Source organism: Miniopterus schreibersii (genome assembly GCF_964146895.1).
Source record: "Miniopterus schreibersii genome assembly, chromosome: 13".
Classification (NCBI taxonomy): Eukaryota; Metazoa; Chordata; class Mammalia; order Chiroptera; family Miniopteridae; genus Miniopterus; species Miniopterus schreibersii.
In genome coordinates, this window is record NC_138113.1 from 49519438 (window position 1) to 49532928 (window position 13491).

A 13491-nucleotide genomic window follows, 5' to 3' on the forward strand; every position below is an offset into this window, starting at 1 on the left:
TGAAAAGACAACCCACTGAATGGAAGAACATATTCATCAATGCTACATCTGAGAAGGGGTTTATTTCCAAAATTTATAAGAACTCAGAAAACTCAACAACAAAAAAACAAACAATCCAATCATAAAATGGGCAGAGTATCTGAATAGATATTTCTCCAAAGAAGACATACAGATGGCTAACAGACATATAAAAAGATGCTCAATGTCACTAATCATCAGAGAAATGCAAATTAAAATCAAAATGAGATATCACCTCATGCCTGCCAGAATGGCTATCATCAATAAATTAACAAACAACAAGTGTTGAGGATGTGGAGAAAAGGAAACCCTCGTGCATGCTGGTGGGAATTCAAATTGATGCAGCTGCTATGGAAAACAATATGGAGGTTCCTAAAAATTAAAAAGTAAACTGCCTTATGACCCACCAATTCCACTTCTAGAATTTATTTGAAGAAACACGGAACTAATGCAAAAGAATATATGCACTCCTATGTTCATCGCAGTGTTATTTACAATAACCAAGATATGAAGCAATCCAAGTGCCTATCAATAGACAAGTGGATAAAAAAATTGTGGTACATATATAAAATGGAATTACTTGGCCATAAAAAAGAATGAAATCTTGCCCTAGCCAGTTTGGCTTAGTGGTTAGAGCATCAGCCCATGGACTGAACGGTCCCTGGTTCGATTCCACCCAAGGGCACATACCTTGATTGCAGGTTTGACCCTAGGCCCCAGTTGGGGCTTGTGTGGAAGGCAACCAATCAATGTGTCTCTCTCACATCGATGTTTCTCTCTCTCTCTCTGAAAAGCAACGGAAAAAATACTCTCTGGTGAGAATTGAAAACAATAATAAATTTAAAAAAAAGAATGGCCCGGCTGGGCGTGGCTCAGTGGGTGAGTCGACCTAGGATCCAGGCGATCGGGGTTCGACTCCTGGTCAGGGCACATGCCCAGGTTGTGGGCTCGATCAATGACTCTCTCATCATTGACGTTTCAAAACTGACCCATTTGCTGCTCTCTGGTGGTAGTGTCCTGTGGTGCAATGTGACACTGTTCTAGAGTCAGAGAGCAATCTCAAACCTGGGAGCCTCTTCCTCCAATGTGTCCTCACTGAGCCTCAGCCTTGCTGTCAAGGGGGCTGAACACGGGCTTGAGTTCAAGTCCTGGCTTCACTGCTGGCTGGCAAGTTACTCACTTGTGCTTCCTCATATGAAAATTGCACCTGCCTCGTAAGGCAGTTGTGAGGACTAAATAAGAGGATGTTTACAAATTGCATCAGCAGTGCCTGATGAACAGGGAGTGCTCAATAGATGAGCTTTTATTGCCACCACTACTACAGCTATGACCATTAATATTTACATGAAAAGGCAAAAAGCCAATTTTCAAATTAATGAAATTATTCCAAGTATTTCTTCTAATTAGTAGTAAAAGTCAGTCAAATTATTTCTTCTAATTTCTGAGTGACCTGAGTGGGCCCTACCTCCTCCTTCCTACTTTCAGGCCCTTCCCTAATCAACAGCTGACTAAGGTGGGCAACATTTGGGTCCACTAGGAAGCTACTGTGGTGTGTCTGGTGGGAGAAGCTGGGATGTTATTCCCAGGGAGGCAGATGATTGGTGGGGAAACAGACGTTCCCAGGAGAGGGCACTAATCGATGCTAGAAGTCTCTGAGCAGCCTCCAGCGATCCCTAACTGCAAAGGTCTCCATCTCTTCCGCAGAAGGATGGCAGGGCCCACCGAGGGGATAAGAATAAAACCCCAGAGGATCTGGAAGCTTCCAGTCCTTCCTCCAGCTTCTCAGCTGTGTGTCCAGGGGCAAGCTGCACCACTTTTCATGTGTAAATGTGGGCATCAATAGCACCTACTCCACCCTCTGCCAGGAGGGGAGGGTAAAAGAAGCTTCCTAAGTGCTTTGCAGTGTCTGGCACTGAAAACGTGCTTGGAAATGGTACCCACAATTCTGTACTACTATTACTACTACTTCTTTCATACTCTTCCACCCAAGTGAATGACATATTATTATGAATCACTATGATGCAAATGGCTTATGTATACGTATTTTTAATCCTCACCTGAGGATATCTTTCCATTGCTTTACAGATTGCCTTCTGCATGCGCCCCGACTGGGGCCAGGGATCAAGCCTACAACCGAGACCAGACTCGAACCTGGGACCCTTTAGTCTGCAGGCCAACGCTCTAACCACAGAGCCAAACTGGCTAGGGCGAAACGGCTTATAATTTAAAAGGCCTCAGGTCTTTGGGTGAGGGGTAATGCGGGACACTCTTTCTCCCATGAGCACAATGACAGCCCCTGCCACTTAATGGGAATGGGTCGTCTGGCCAGGCCAGGGAGAAGGAAGCTACATCTTTCCTAGGTGCTCCTCTAGACAGCCATGACCACATGGGTCTGCCTCTGAGGACCAAACTCAGAGAGAAGGAAGGGATTCAAAGAGGAGATGCCTTCGTGGCCTGGAGGAGGATCTCATTTGGGCCCTTGGAGTTAAGTTGTCTCTTGAAACTCATGCATATCAGAATTCAAAGGATCAAAGTCATCTGAGAACCATGGGGACCAACATAGTTGGGATGCTAATCCTTGCAGAGGGTAATAAGCTGTAGAATCAAAACATAAGTCTGCAGCAGCAAAACAGAAACCTTTCCCTGGCTCTAAGCAAACCAAAAACCCCACCTGGAAGAAACCAGGGCCCTGTGGATCCACAGCTTCTGCCCTGGAGCTGGCCCCTGACCCCAGGAGCTAGAGAGAGTCCAAATCTAAAGTGCCAAGTTGTGCCAGTGATGACTGTGGACCAGCCTCAAGGTCAGACCTACCTTGGGAACAAGGTACTGCTGATCCGTGCAGGCCAGGACATAGGCCTCAGCTCGGCCCAGTTCACTCTGGGGGAAGTGGGCATTCATCTCGTCTCCATCAAAGTCAGCATTATAGGCCTTGCAGTTGGCATAGTGGAGCCGAAGGACTTTCTCTTCAGGCAGGATGCGGGCATGGTGCGCCTGGATGGAAGGTCTGTGCAAGGTAGGCTGGCGGTTCAGTAGAAGAATGTCACCATTCTTCACATGCCGGCACACCTGGGGGCAGAATGTAGAACAGAGGGGTGATCATCAGCAACCCCAGCATCATTACTACTATTCCAGGAGCTCACCTCAGCCTGGCCGAGTGTGACTTCTCTCTCTCATGCTTTATTCAACTAAATAAAAGGGGAATTTTTAGTCTGGAGCAAAACTCTAAAAATCTTTGAGAAATAGCTATTAAGCCCTCTGGTACTTTGAGAAATAGCTACTAATCCAGTATAACCCCATCCAGGCTCTGGGCTCAGAGGTACAAGCAACAGACAAGTCTCCAGGCCTCTGTCCAGTAATCTCTGTCTCCTTCGGAGATGCATGGCCTTTCTGGAGTCTTGAATTTCTCAGAGAATTAATCTAAAGGAAGAAATGAACACATCCAAAGACAGCATATCTGGATGTAATCGTAAAAGCCCTGGGCTTGAAAGATTTAGCAGACCTCTAGCAACCCCCACCTCCAACATTCATAGGTGAGTATGTTATTCTAAGTCTAAATTCTGCATCTTAGAAATACCTTGCCCAGCCTCATACCAGAGCCAGGAATGGAACACAGGGTTCTTGGTTCCCGGTTCCAGGCCCTCTGAAAACATTTCATTACACTCAGAAAATTAATAAACAGTTTAAATCACCATAGTCTTAGGGAAAACAATCTGAAAACCGATTCTAGAATATTTAAAACTCATTTGCTTTTGGCCTTTCAGAAGAAAAAGAATGCAATGCAAGGTTAGGTAAACATTATGTCTACGTAGCTCTGTTTACAGTGGCAAAAACTGGAAATAATCTGGCTGCCCCACAGAAGGGGCACAGACAAATAAATTATGGGTTGCACTAAGGGATATTATGCAGTGATAGAAAAGGCTGAGTTAAATCTATATCAGTCCTGAAGTGACGGCAATAAAAAATAAATAAATAAAGTGATGGTAATAATGTATTCCAGTAAAAATAATACCCAGGTGCCACCTACAGTGATAGAATCAGGCAATTTAAAACCCAACTCAACCCTGTATGTGTTTATATACATCAAGGAAAAGGATGCTTGGGTCTCCCCAAGCTGTCACTATGGTCTCCTCAGGGACAAGGGCACATGGGGAAGGGAAGGGAAGGCACAGACTATCATTACATTATTATTACTACTTCTACGCATCTTAGTATTGTTCCTGTTACAATGAGCATGTATTTACCTCTATAAAACTTTCTAAAAAGATCAACTATTTTTAAAGAAAGCAAGAACTATTGCACAAGTGATATGTTCATTGTGGGGGGAAAACAGAGAACAGACAAATTTAAAGAGAATAAAAACCACAAGTAATTTCACCTCTTAAAAATAACCAGCACTCACACTTTTTCCCCCTTACTGGTATGTCATTGGTTATGTCCTCCTGACAGAACACCTCCCCTCACCAAGCTGCCTTTAATATTAGACTCATTAAGCCTTTCACTGCCTTCTATCTTATATTAACTAGCAGGCTTCCTAAATGATGAATATAAACAATCCTTTTAAAAAACAAATGTATAAAGGCAACTGCTACTCCAATTAATCTGCATGTTCCCCTAAGCAGCCCAGGGAATCATGGAGACTGCGTGACACCTCCCCCTACTCCAAGTCTCCTCTAAATCCCAGCAGACAACAGGCTGGGGGGCAACAAAGTATGACATGGGCAGTATATTCTTATGTCGTCCACATTTAAGCAGCTGTATCAGAAGGCTGGAGAGAGGCTAGAGGTTACTAAGAGGTGCTCCCCACCTCCCTCCCCAGATTCCTCCTCCCCTGGGCTGAAAGCTTCCTCCAGCTCAGGGAAGCAGGGGGCAAACCCCTCACATCCCAAAAGGCAGGCCCAAGAGCACCTGGCGCAGAGTCAGTCTTTCTGCTCCTGGAGGAATCCCAAACTTCACATCCCTGCCCCATATCCACGTTTCCAAGGAGACCTGGATTCTGAGAATTCCCATGAGCATCCACCCAGGGCATGTCTCAGAGCCTGAGCTGACTTTCAAGGTCATATTTCTTCAGGCTCTCAAGGGAGAAACTGCTGGACCTATAGCCTAGGCCCAAAACCCCAGGCTAAGCCTCAGATCTGAGTCTCACAGATTCAACACATCCTTCAGTATAAGCAAAGCCCACAGCTGGGAAGGCATGCAGGCCAGACTGGCAGGCACCGGCCAATCCAAACAGAAGCCCTGGAGCACAGGGTGTTCCCCTGGCCAACCCAAACCTGAGCCCTTCCTTTCTCCTGTCTCTAAATAAATACTGCAGTGAAAATTAGTGTGCCCCAGTGCCCGGGTTAAGGCTTTCAGAGGCAGACCCAGAGCCAAAGTCAGCTTCTGGCAGACTGCTGGGCTGAGAAATGAGACTCAGCCATCCTGGCCACTTCCTCCTCCATTTACAAGGCCCACGGGAAGCAGCAGAGACTTCACACCTCCTAGGAAACAGGTCTTCCAGTTGTCCTTTCCCTTCTCTCTTAACCCCTCTCATCCTCACCTGGGCCTGTCACTTCACCCAGTCCTTTAGCCTGGTCCTGACCCATACACACGCCATTAACCAAAGCCTTTCCTAATTACAGGTAAATGATAAATGAATGTGTATTTGATGAAATGTACATGTATTATATATAACACTACTGAGATTTTGGAGAATAAAGATAATCATCCTGAGTTCCCGGGTCCTGATGTAAGAACCACTTTTCTTTCATAAAGTCCCCTCCTGCCTTTGCCCCTGGGCCACATCATCAGGTCCAATGTGGTTCCTTGAGCCTCAGAGCCTCCTGAACCTCAACCTGGATCCACCCATCCCTTCCACAGGGGTTTCCTGAGTCCTTATGGAATTTAGGAACTTGAGGGCAGATAAATGGGTGCACACACAGTGACAACACTACACAGTGAGAGCCATGGGAGAATGAGGGTGTAGCAGGAACATGATGGGGGACCCCATACAAGTTTTTTTTGCTTGTTTTGTTTTTTTAATCCTTACCCGAGGATATTTTTTCCATTGCTTTTCAGACAGTAGAAGGGAGAGAGAAACACTGATGTGAGAGAGACACATAGATTGCTTGACTCCCGCACATGCCCTTGGCCACAATCAAACCCGGGACCCGTCAGTCTGTGGGTCGACACTCTAACCACTAAGTCAAACTGGCCAGGGCCATACAAGTTTTGAGAAGGACAAAGTACAGTCTGAAGGCAAGCCGCCTGTTTTTGTAAGTAGAGGTTTTTTGAGAACACAGCCACACCCGTTTATGTGCCACCTGTGGTGGCTTTCACACTTCAACAGGGTTGAGTTGGTTCAACAGACTGTATGGTCTCCAAAGCCTAAAATATTTACTATTGGGCCCTTTGCTGAAAAGGTTTGTGGACCCTGCCCTAGAGTGAGGACCTTGCTGAGACCTGAAGGGTTAGTAAGAGTTAGCATGGAGTGTGGGGGAGGGCAGAGTGTTCCAGGCAGGGGACAACAAACACAAGGCCTGAAGGGGAGAAGGCCTTGCACTGATGGGACGGCGGGAGAGTGACGGGCGATCTGAGGTAAGCCTGGAGGAGAGAGCAGGACAATGTGCTCAGGATCTGAGCTCCAGTAGGAAGACAAGCAAGCTCCAGGAGGGCTGACCTCCTACAACCTCACTGCCACTCAGAACTCATTTCCGTGACTTCCCATGGACTCACCAATGTGTGGCAGTGAGGCCAACCTCCCTCCCTAAGCTCGCAGCCTGCTCACCTCCGACCCTGTGATTGTAGCTGAGGCCATGTGAAGTTCTCCTGCACAGCAGCCTTGTCCTCACACCCCAATAACATCAGAAACCCCTATATCCTGCTACTTTTTCTTTCAAAAGCCCTAAGCTGCTGCCTTCACTGCCTCACAAAGGCTCTGACACCTGGCTCCTTTCCCTTTGTTCAAACTTCTCTCCTGGGTCAAGGATAGCAAATTCTCCTGCCCCAGGACCACACTTGAGTTATGATTAGAGCCTTTCTCGAACCTCTGATGTGTGACCAGCACTGTGCTGCATGGTGTGAGACAGCCAAATGAAGCTTTAATTATGGTGTCAGGGCCCCAGCTCCAGCTGGGAGAGAGTAAGCACCATGAAACCTGCTAAGGAACAGCCACATGTGAGAGCAGCTTCATCTCGGGGAGGCAGAAGCTGCTCACACAGTATTCCACAGCAACCCCATAGCCACGGCACTCACTGGAGCCTGCACTCACTGATCAAACCTGCCCACTACTCACAATTTTTGTCCCCTGGGGCTTCGGTGCCCCCGTGGCTGGTGTCAGGAGCTGTTTGGCCACGGCTTCCCGTTGGCTTAAGTCCACAGCGCTCAAGGCTGTGCGACTGCCATCCTCGTTGATGACCATGGAGGCCCCTGGGTGCACATTGGGGCCGTTGATGACCGCCTGCCTCAGTTCCTGAACGTTCCAGGGGGTAACTGGCTGAGGGTAGGTCAGTTTTGTGGCAAACACCTGAAAATGAGGAGTGGATATAAAAACTCAGGGTGGGCAAAAAAGGTTACATGGACCCAAAGTCAGACTCAACAAGATGTGTCTTTTTCCTGAAGATGTGCAGGTGCTGTCTTAGCCAAAAAGGTCCTCAGGGAGGAAAGCGGCATCCTGCCTATCTCCTCCACAGGCCATGTCTTCATTTCAAGGCCTCCTTTCCGAACGGTCTGTCTGAAGAAAATGATCTGAGTATTGCCATTTACACGTTAGAAATTTTTAACCCATTCTAAAACCATCTTTTCCTCATCTGCCAGTAAATTTATGGGCCCAAAGGGAACAGAGAATGGGCCACTAGCTTGAGAGAGGTGGCGAGTGCCTACCTCAAGTACCACCATACCCCAGCAGGCATCACTGATCGAGGCCCTTGCCCTGGGCCCAAACATGGCATCAGAATCTCTTTACTTGGCAGTTCCAGCAGCCACTGCAATCAAGGTGGCCCTTGAAACCGACAGCCCCCCAAGACACAAGAAAATGCAGCACCCCACTGATTGAGACCTGCAACAGTCCACTCCAAGGAAAACAAGTTCCCTGCTTAAGTGAGTTTCTGAGCTACTTAATATTATAAACTCTTTGATGTTTCTGTGTGCACGTAAATACATCAAAGTGAGAATACCTAAAGGACGTTGTTCAATTTTGATCAGTTCTCTGCTCCAAGGCCCTTGTGAGAGGACTTCTCACTACCCCACCCTGCGCTCCCTTCCCTGTAGCCTGTTAGACTTTCGCTGATGCACTGACCACTGCCTGAGTGTTTATGTTCCTGTGTATTTGTTTGTGTCTCCACCACCGGCATGGAAGTTTCACGGGGGACATTCTAGTCTATGTAGTTCACTGCTGAGTCTCTAGCTTATTCTACAAATGTATTTCACCTCCTTTGCTCCTATAACACCTATCCCACAGGCTCTAGGGGAAGCATGTGACACACAACCCTGGGCCACCATGGCTGAGACCTGGGGAAGGTTGGAGGTGGGCTGAGGGGTAACTTCAGAGTCCTCCTAAAGGAACAAGCCATTACCAAACGAACCCAGATCCAATCCAAGAAAGAGAGGCCTGGCACCACTGAAAGTGGAAAGGGAAGGCGGGACTAAGTCTCTCCCAAAGCTGGGGACACTCTAGGCACCATGAGGCCAAAGCCAACAGGAGTAACCCCTGCCCTCTGCCCAGAGAAAGCAACAAAAAGGCATGAGCCTCTCCTTCAGGGCTGCAGACTCACGAGTATCACTACTGGCTTCATGACGACATTCCTGCCACCTGACCAGCTTCCGGATATAAAGACCTAACGTTCCCAGAGGTGCTGGGCATAGGGCTGAGTGTTCTCTGAATCTTGTTCCCTTGTTTGTCATGTCCTGGCTGAGGAACTCCAAGTGCGCCTGAGAGAGAGGAGGCAGTGGGCACCCAGGTGGCCATCAGGACAGCTAAGCTGTGCTCATTTCCAGCACTCCCCAGAGAGCAGCAGAGGGGCAGTATGTGAGGAAATGACACTCTCCATGGAGGGAATTAAACTATCTCCTATTACTGACCTCAAGACCCATTAAGGAGGAAGCGATTAAAGGGCTACTGCTAATGAGCACCACAGCTTGAACTGATGGGGAAGTGAAAAAAGGAGGCTGGCTCCCCAAGGAAACACTAATGGACGAATGGGGCGAACCGCTTACCCAGAGGAAGTGGGAGGACGGACTCATACACATCTTCTCTGGCACTCTCCTCCCTCTCCCTGGCAACCGGGGTACACACCCCTGACTCCCGACACCAGGCGAGTACTGGGATGAAATCCCCCTTTCCTCTGGCTCATCTCTGTCATTCAGCCAGGTTGACTAGGAGAATGTAAAGACTAGGCCAAGACAGGCGGAAAGAAGATACATGGGTGGGGACACAGAATACCCTGCAGTGAGCTCCCTGCTGGCCCAGGAAGTGGGTCTTCCTCAGAGGTAGAAGGTATTTGGAGACCTGGCACGGAGTGAGAGCAATGCCATCACGCAGCTTCACATCCCCTCCAAACGACTTAACCAGGAAGAGGGAGAAGCTGTCCCCACCCAAGTCACCATAACCTGCCACACACCTTCTCCCCAGCCCTCCTCGACACTCCCACCTGCCACCCAACACTAGCAAAAGCAGCCCCTCCGCACACACCATGGGGATTCCGATTTCGTTGGTGTTGATGTACATGTCTGGGCAGATGACAGAACGGGCCGCGTAGTCTACTCGCTTTCCCATCATGTGCTTTCGGAACAAGCCATCCTTCTTCTCAAGGATCTTTGGGGGGGGGGGGGGGGGGAGCATCCAAAAAAATCAAGTATATTTATTATTTTCTTGTTTCAGTACACGTTTATTATTTAACCCCTTTAGCTAGCACTGGGAATCCAACTTACTGCTCACCTGTCTAATGCCAGGGTACTTTTCTGTCATTAATTTGTCCATCTCGCTATCAAACACAATATTAACGTGGCTTTGAAGGCGAATCCAAATGTTGTAAAGTTTGTCTGTGAGGGACTGTCCTGGAAGCATACTCAAAAAGGATCGGTCCATCCCAATCGCAGAGTCTTTTTCCTGGCAAGACAACCAAGAAAACAAGCATGATGGAAAAACCTCGAAAAAACCAGGCTTGGTCTTATTGCTCTTGCTTACTCTGGCGTCAGTACACATCAACAAAATATCAACCCCATTACGTATTTCCCAGCCCATCTCTTTCCAGTAGTAAAATGAACTCAAATTTATAAGCAGGCTTCTTCCTTTCCTTTTATGCCAACACACATTTATTATCTCACAGATTCCATGTGTCAGGAATCTGGGCACAGCTTCGCCGGCTTCTGTGCTTCAGAGTGTCTCCCAGGATGTGATGCGGTCAGCCAGTGCTGGGCTCTCATCTGAAGGTTCGCTGGGGAAGGATCTAACTCTAAGCTGACATGGTTGTTGGCAGAATTCGTATTCTCAAGCTGCCAGATTGAAAGCCTCAGTTCCTAGTGAGCTGTTGGCCAGAGGCCACCTTCAATTATTTGCCATGTGGGCTTCTCCAACATGGCAGCTAGCTTCATCAAACTGCTAGCAGCAGCTGCTGAAGTCCCTTAATATCTCATTGTTAAGGCAACCCTAGAAATTCTTCCCCCACCCATACTCTTTTTATGAAACTCTGTTATCCTGCCAGATAATAGATTCTCATACAGAGTTTAGCTATATTTATGGTCTTGGAAAAGCACACAAAAAACACAGGTGTAAAACTTCTAAGAAGGAAAAAATGTTTGCCATAAGATTTTCTATATCATTAGTTAACATGGGGATCCCCAGCTGGTATATGTCGAGTGACTAGCTGATCTCCAAACCTCACTGGAATATTTAACCAATCCTTTTCTGTCCCTGACTCTACCTCAACCTCTTCTCCCAAATCCTGCCCAGGAGATAGGCCCTGAGGCCTTAAGCTGCCTTAGAGCACCACCTACTGACACTGTCTAGCTACTGACTGGCCCCATCTGGCTGGTATGACAGAGAAGGTAGGCAGATGGTCTCATGTCCCTCACTGTGGGTCAAATGAGAGAAGAAACCTGTCAGTGTGTTGGGGGAGGGAAGAGAAAGGGTGGGTGAAGATCCAGTAAGTGAGAATGTTGTGGAACCCACTGTCTTCCACCTGAGGAACAGAGGGTCGTCTTTAGTCATAGGGAGGGCAGATTAATTTCTGCTCTGGCTGAAGCAGGGAGAAATGGTCACCTGTATGATGACAGGGGCCATGTCAGCCTAACTTACTGCTATGGCATTACCTGATTCAGGGCCACGTGACTACTTATGAAATGAGACTCTGCCTCACCAGGTATCCTCAGTGCCTAGAACAGCATTTGGCCCATGCCAGGCATCCGTGACTCATGAGAGGACTGCCATGGGAATAGAATGTGGGAAGTAAGTCAGGGAACAAATAAGAACATGTCCTATTAATCAGATGAAAAGAGGGCACTGTGACTTGACGTAACAAGGGCCTTAGGAATCAGAGAATGCTCTCTATTTCTTCAGAGACTCAGGGTTTTTTGTTTGTTTTACAAGGACTGCATTATTTTTAAGGGATATCAAAATAAAGGTTTTATCCCTGGTTACTGGACTTGGCTACCCTATTGCTTTCTCCTCCAAATTGACCTAGGGCCTGAAGATGGCTGATTTCTCTTAGACTTGGGATTTTTAAAAGCACACCTACACTACAGATCAGAAAACTTATGCAAAACCAAAGAAAGCCTCAAGCAGAACGGGTGGGTAACCCGGTGTGAGTGTCCAGGACAAACGGTGCCACCTGGTGATGGGCCAAAGTAATAACAGGACTGTTGCCACAGCTAAAAGGGAGCCTGAGAGCAGTCTACTCAAGCCTCAGAAAGCTCTTCCTATTTGCATCCAGACAGCAAGCATCTTAGAATTGGGAAGGACCTCAGTGACCTCAGCAAGCCTTCTTTATACTCACTGAAGACCTCACACACTGAAGGGCTGGAGAAGTGTTTGCTCAACTGGGAAAACTGAATTCAGCTCCACCATTTACTGAGGAGGAAGCAGAGGCCCCAAACCTAACTGTCCTGTTCTGAGAAGTTTCTGGAATCTATAACACTGCCTTCCTAATCCCAATGCTAGAGATCTTAATGGGCCAAAACAGAGCTGGATGGCTCAGGATCTAGCACTGTAACCCAGGAGGAACATTCTTAGAGCCCAAGGGAAGCAAACTCCTTTCCAGAGCTGCCAAGGGCAGGTGGCCCACAATAGCCTATGTATAAAACCTCAAGACAAACCACAACCGTATTATAGTAGAGATGAGTCCACAAAACTAAAGTAACTTGCCCGGCCGGGCATAGCTCGGCAGTTGAGCATCGACCTAGGATTCAGGAGATCACAGTTTGATTCCTGGTTGGGGCACATGCTCGGGTTGCAGCCTTGATTCCCAGTCGGGGGCATGCAGGAGGCAGCCAATCAATGATTCTCTCATCACTCATGTTTCTCCCTCCCTCCCTCCCTCCCTCCCTCCCTCCCTCCCTCCCTCCCTCCCTCCCTCCCTCCCTCCCCCCTTCCCCCCCTTCCCCTTTCCCTTCCTCTCTCTGAAATCAATAAAGATACATTTAAAAAAAAACTTTTTTTTTAAATTAAAGCAACTCAGCCAAGGTGATTGGGGTGAACCCAGACCTTTCTGTGCTCAGACCGTGCTTTCCTCTAACATTACCTGTGTTTCCCCCAACGGACAGCCAACAAACAGCTCTACATAATCCCTAACCAGCACCCACAGCATTCTGTGCTCACTGCAGACAGTTATAACTAAGCGTGTGCATTTATGACATCAGCTCCAAGAGAGTCCTGACCTCATCTGTGGCAGGTGCTGCCACCTCCCATGGCAGCTCCTGTTCTTGGGCCATCAATGCCAGAAGCTTTCGGATCAGAACCACGTCCTTCATGACAGCCTGCAAGTTCACCGTCTGGCCATTGGTAAACATCTGGTCCCCCAGGCGATTGACAGGGCGATACCTGCAGGGGGACACATGGAATCAGTGAATGTTTAGTTTGGGGGAAGAGTCATGTTCTTCAGCCTCTCATCCATCCCCACCCTACTATAAGTGACTCAAACCCCACCACACTCAAAAGACAACCAACATCCCTACCGCATTCAGGACAAATGGGAGGGAAATACTCCCACCACCTGCCACCCGGAAGTGGAAATGCTGCTCTAGTTCTCAGTGTCTTTCATCTTTCCATCCCTTCTCAGAGGTCATCATTCAGTTACACAGTACGCCCTTTTCAGGTGAAATAAAATTAATTAAAGGGCATTACCTTGAGGGTGGCACCACCAAGAAATCCAGGAAGAACAGAGTGGGATTGAATCTAGACTCCATACCAACATCTTCCAGTCCCGAAAAAAGGAAATTCAGAAAGAATCCTGTGTTTGAAATAAACCACAAAGATCATTTAAATCTAGGTTAGAACATGGATGA

At 47.7% G+C, this 13491-nt stretch overlaps 1 protein-coding gene across 2 annotated transcripts in view; it reads right to left on the reverse strand.

Annotated features, from left to right (window-relative positions):
- Positions 1 to 13491, reverse strand: part of POLR1A (RNA polymerase I subunit A) — a 64034-nt gene that overhangs the window by 41782 nt on the left and 8761 nt on the right. For both annotated transcript variants that reach the window (XM_081156158.1, XM_081156159.1), the window contains exons 8-13: positions 13331 to 13436; positions 12865 to 13027; positions 9929 to 10099; positions 9683 to 9805; positions 7289 to 7519; positions 2830 to 3084 (exon numbers count right to left, since the gene is read on the reverse strand). In XM_081156158.1, coding sequence (XP_081012284.1) covers positions 2830 to 3084; positions 7289 to 7519; positions 9683 to 9805; positions 9929 to 10099; positions 12865 to 13027; positions 13331 to 13436 — 1049 coding nt within the window. The remainder of the gene's footprint in view (positions 1 to 2829; positions 3085 to 7288; positions 7520 to 9682; positions 9806 to 9928; positions 10100 to 12864; positions 13028 to 13330; positions 13437 to 13491) is intronic.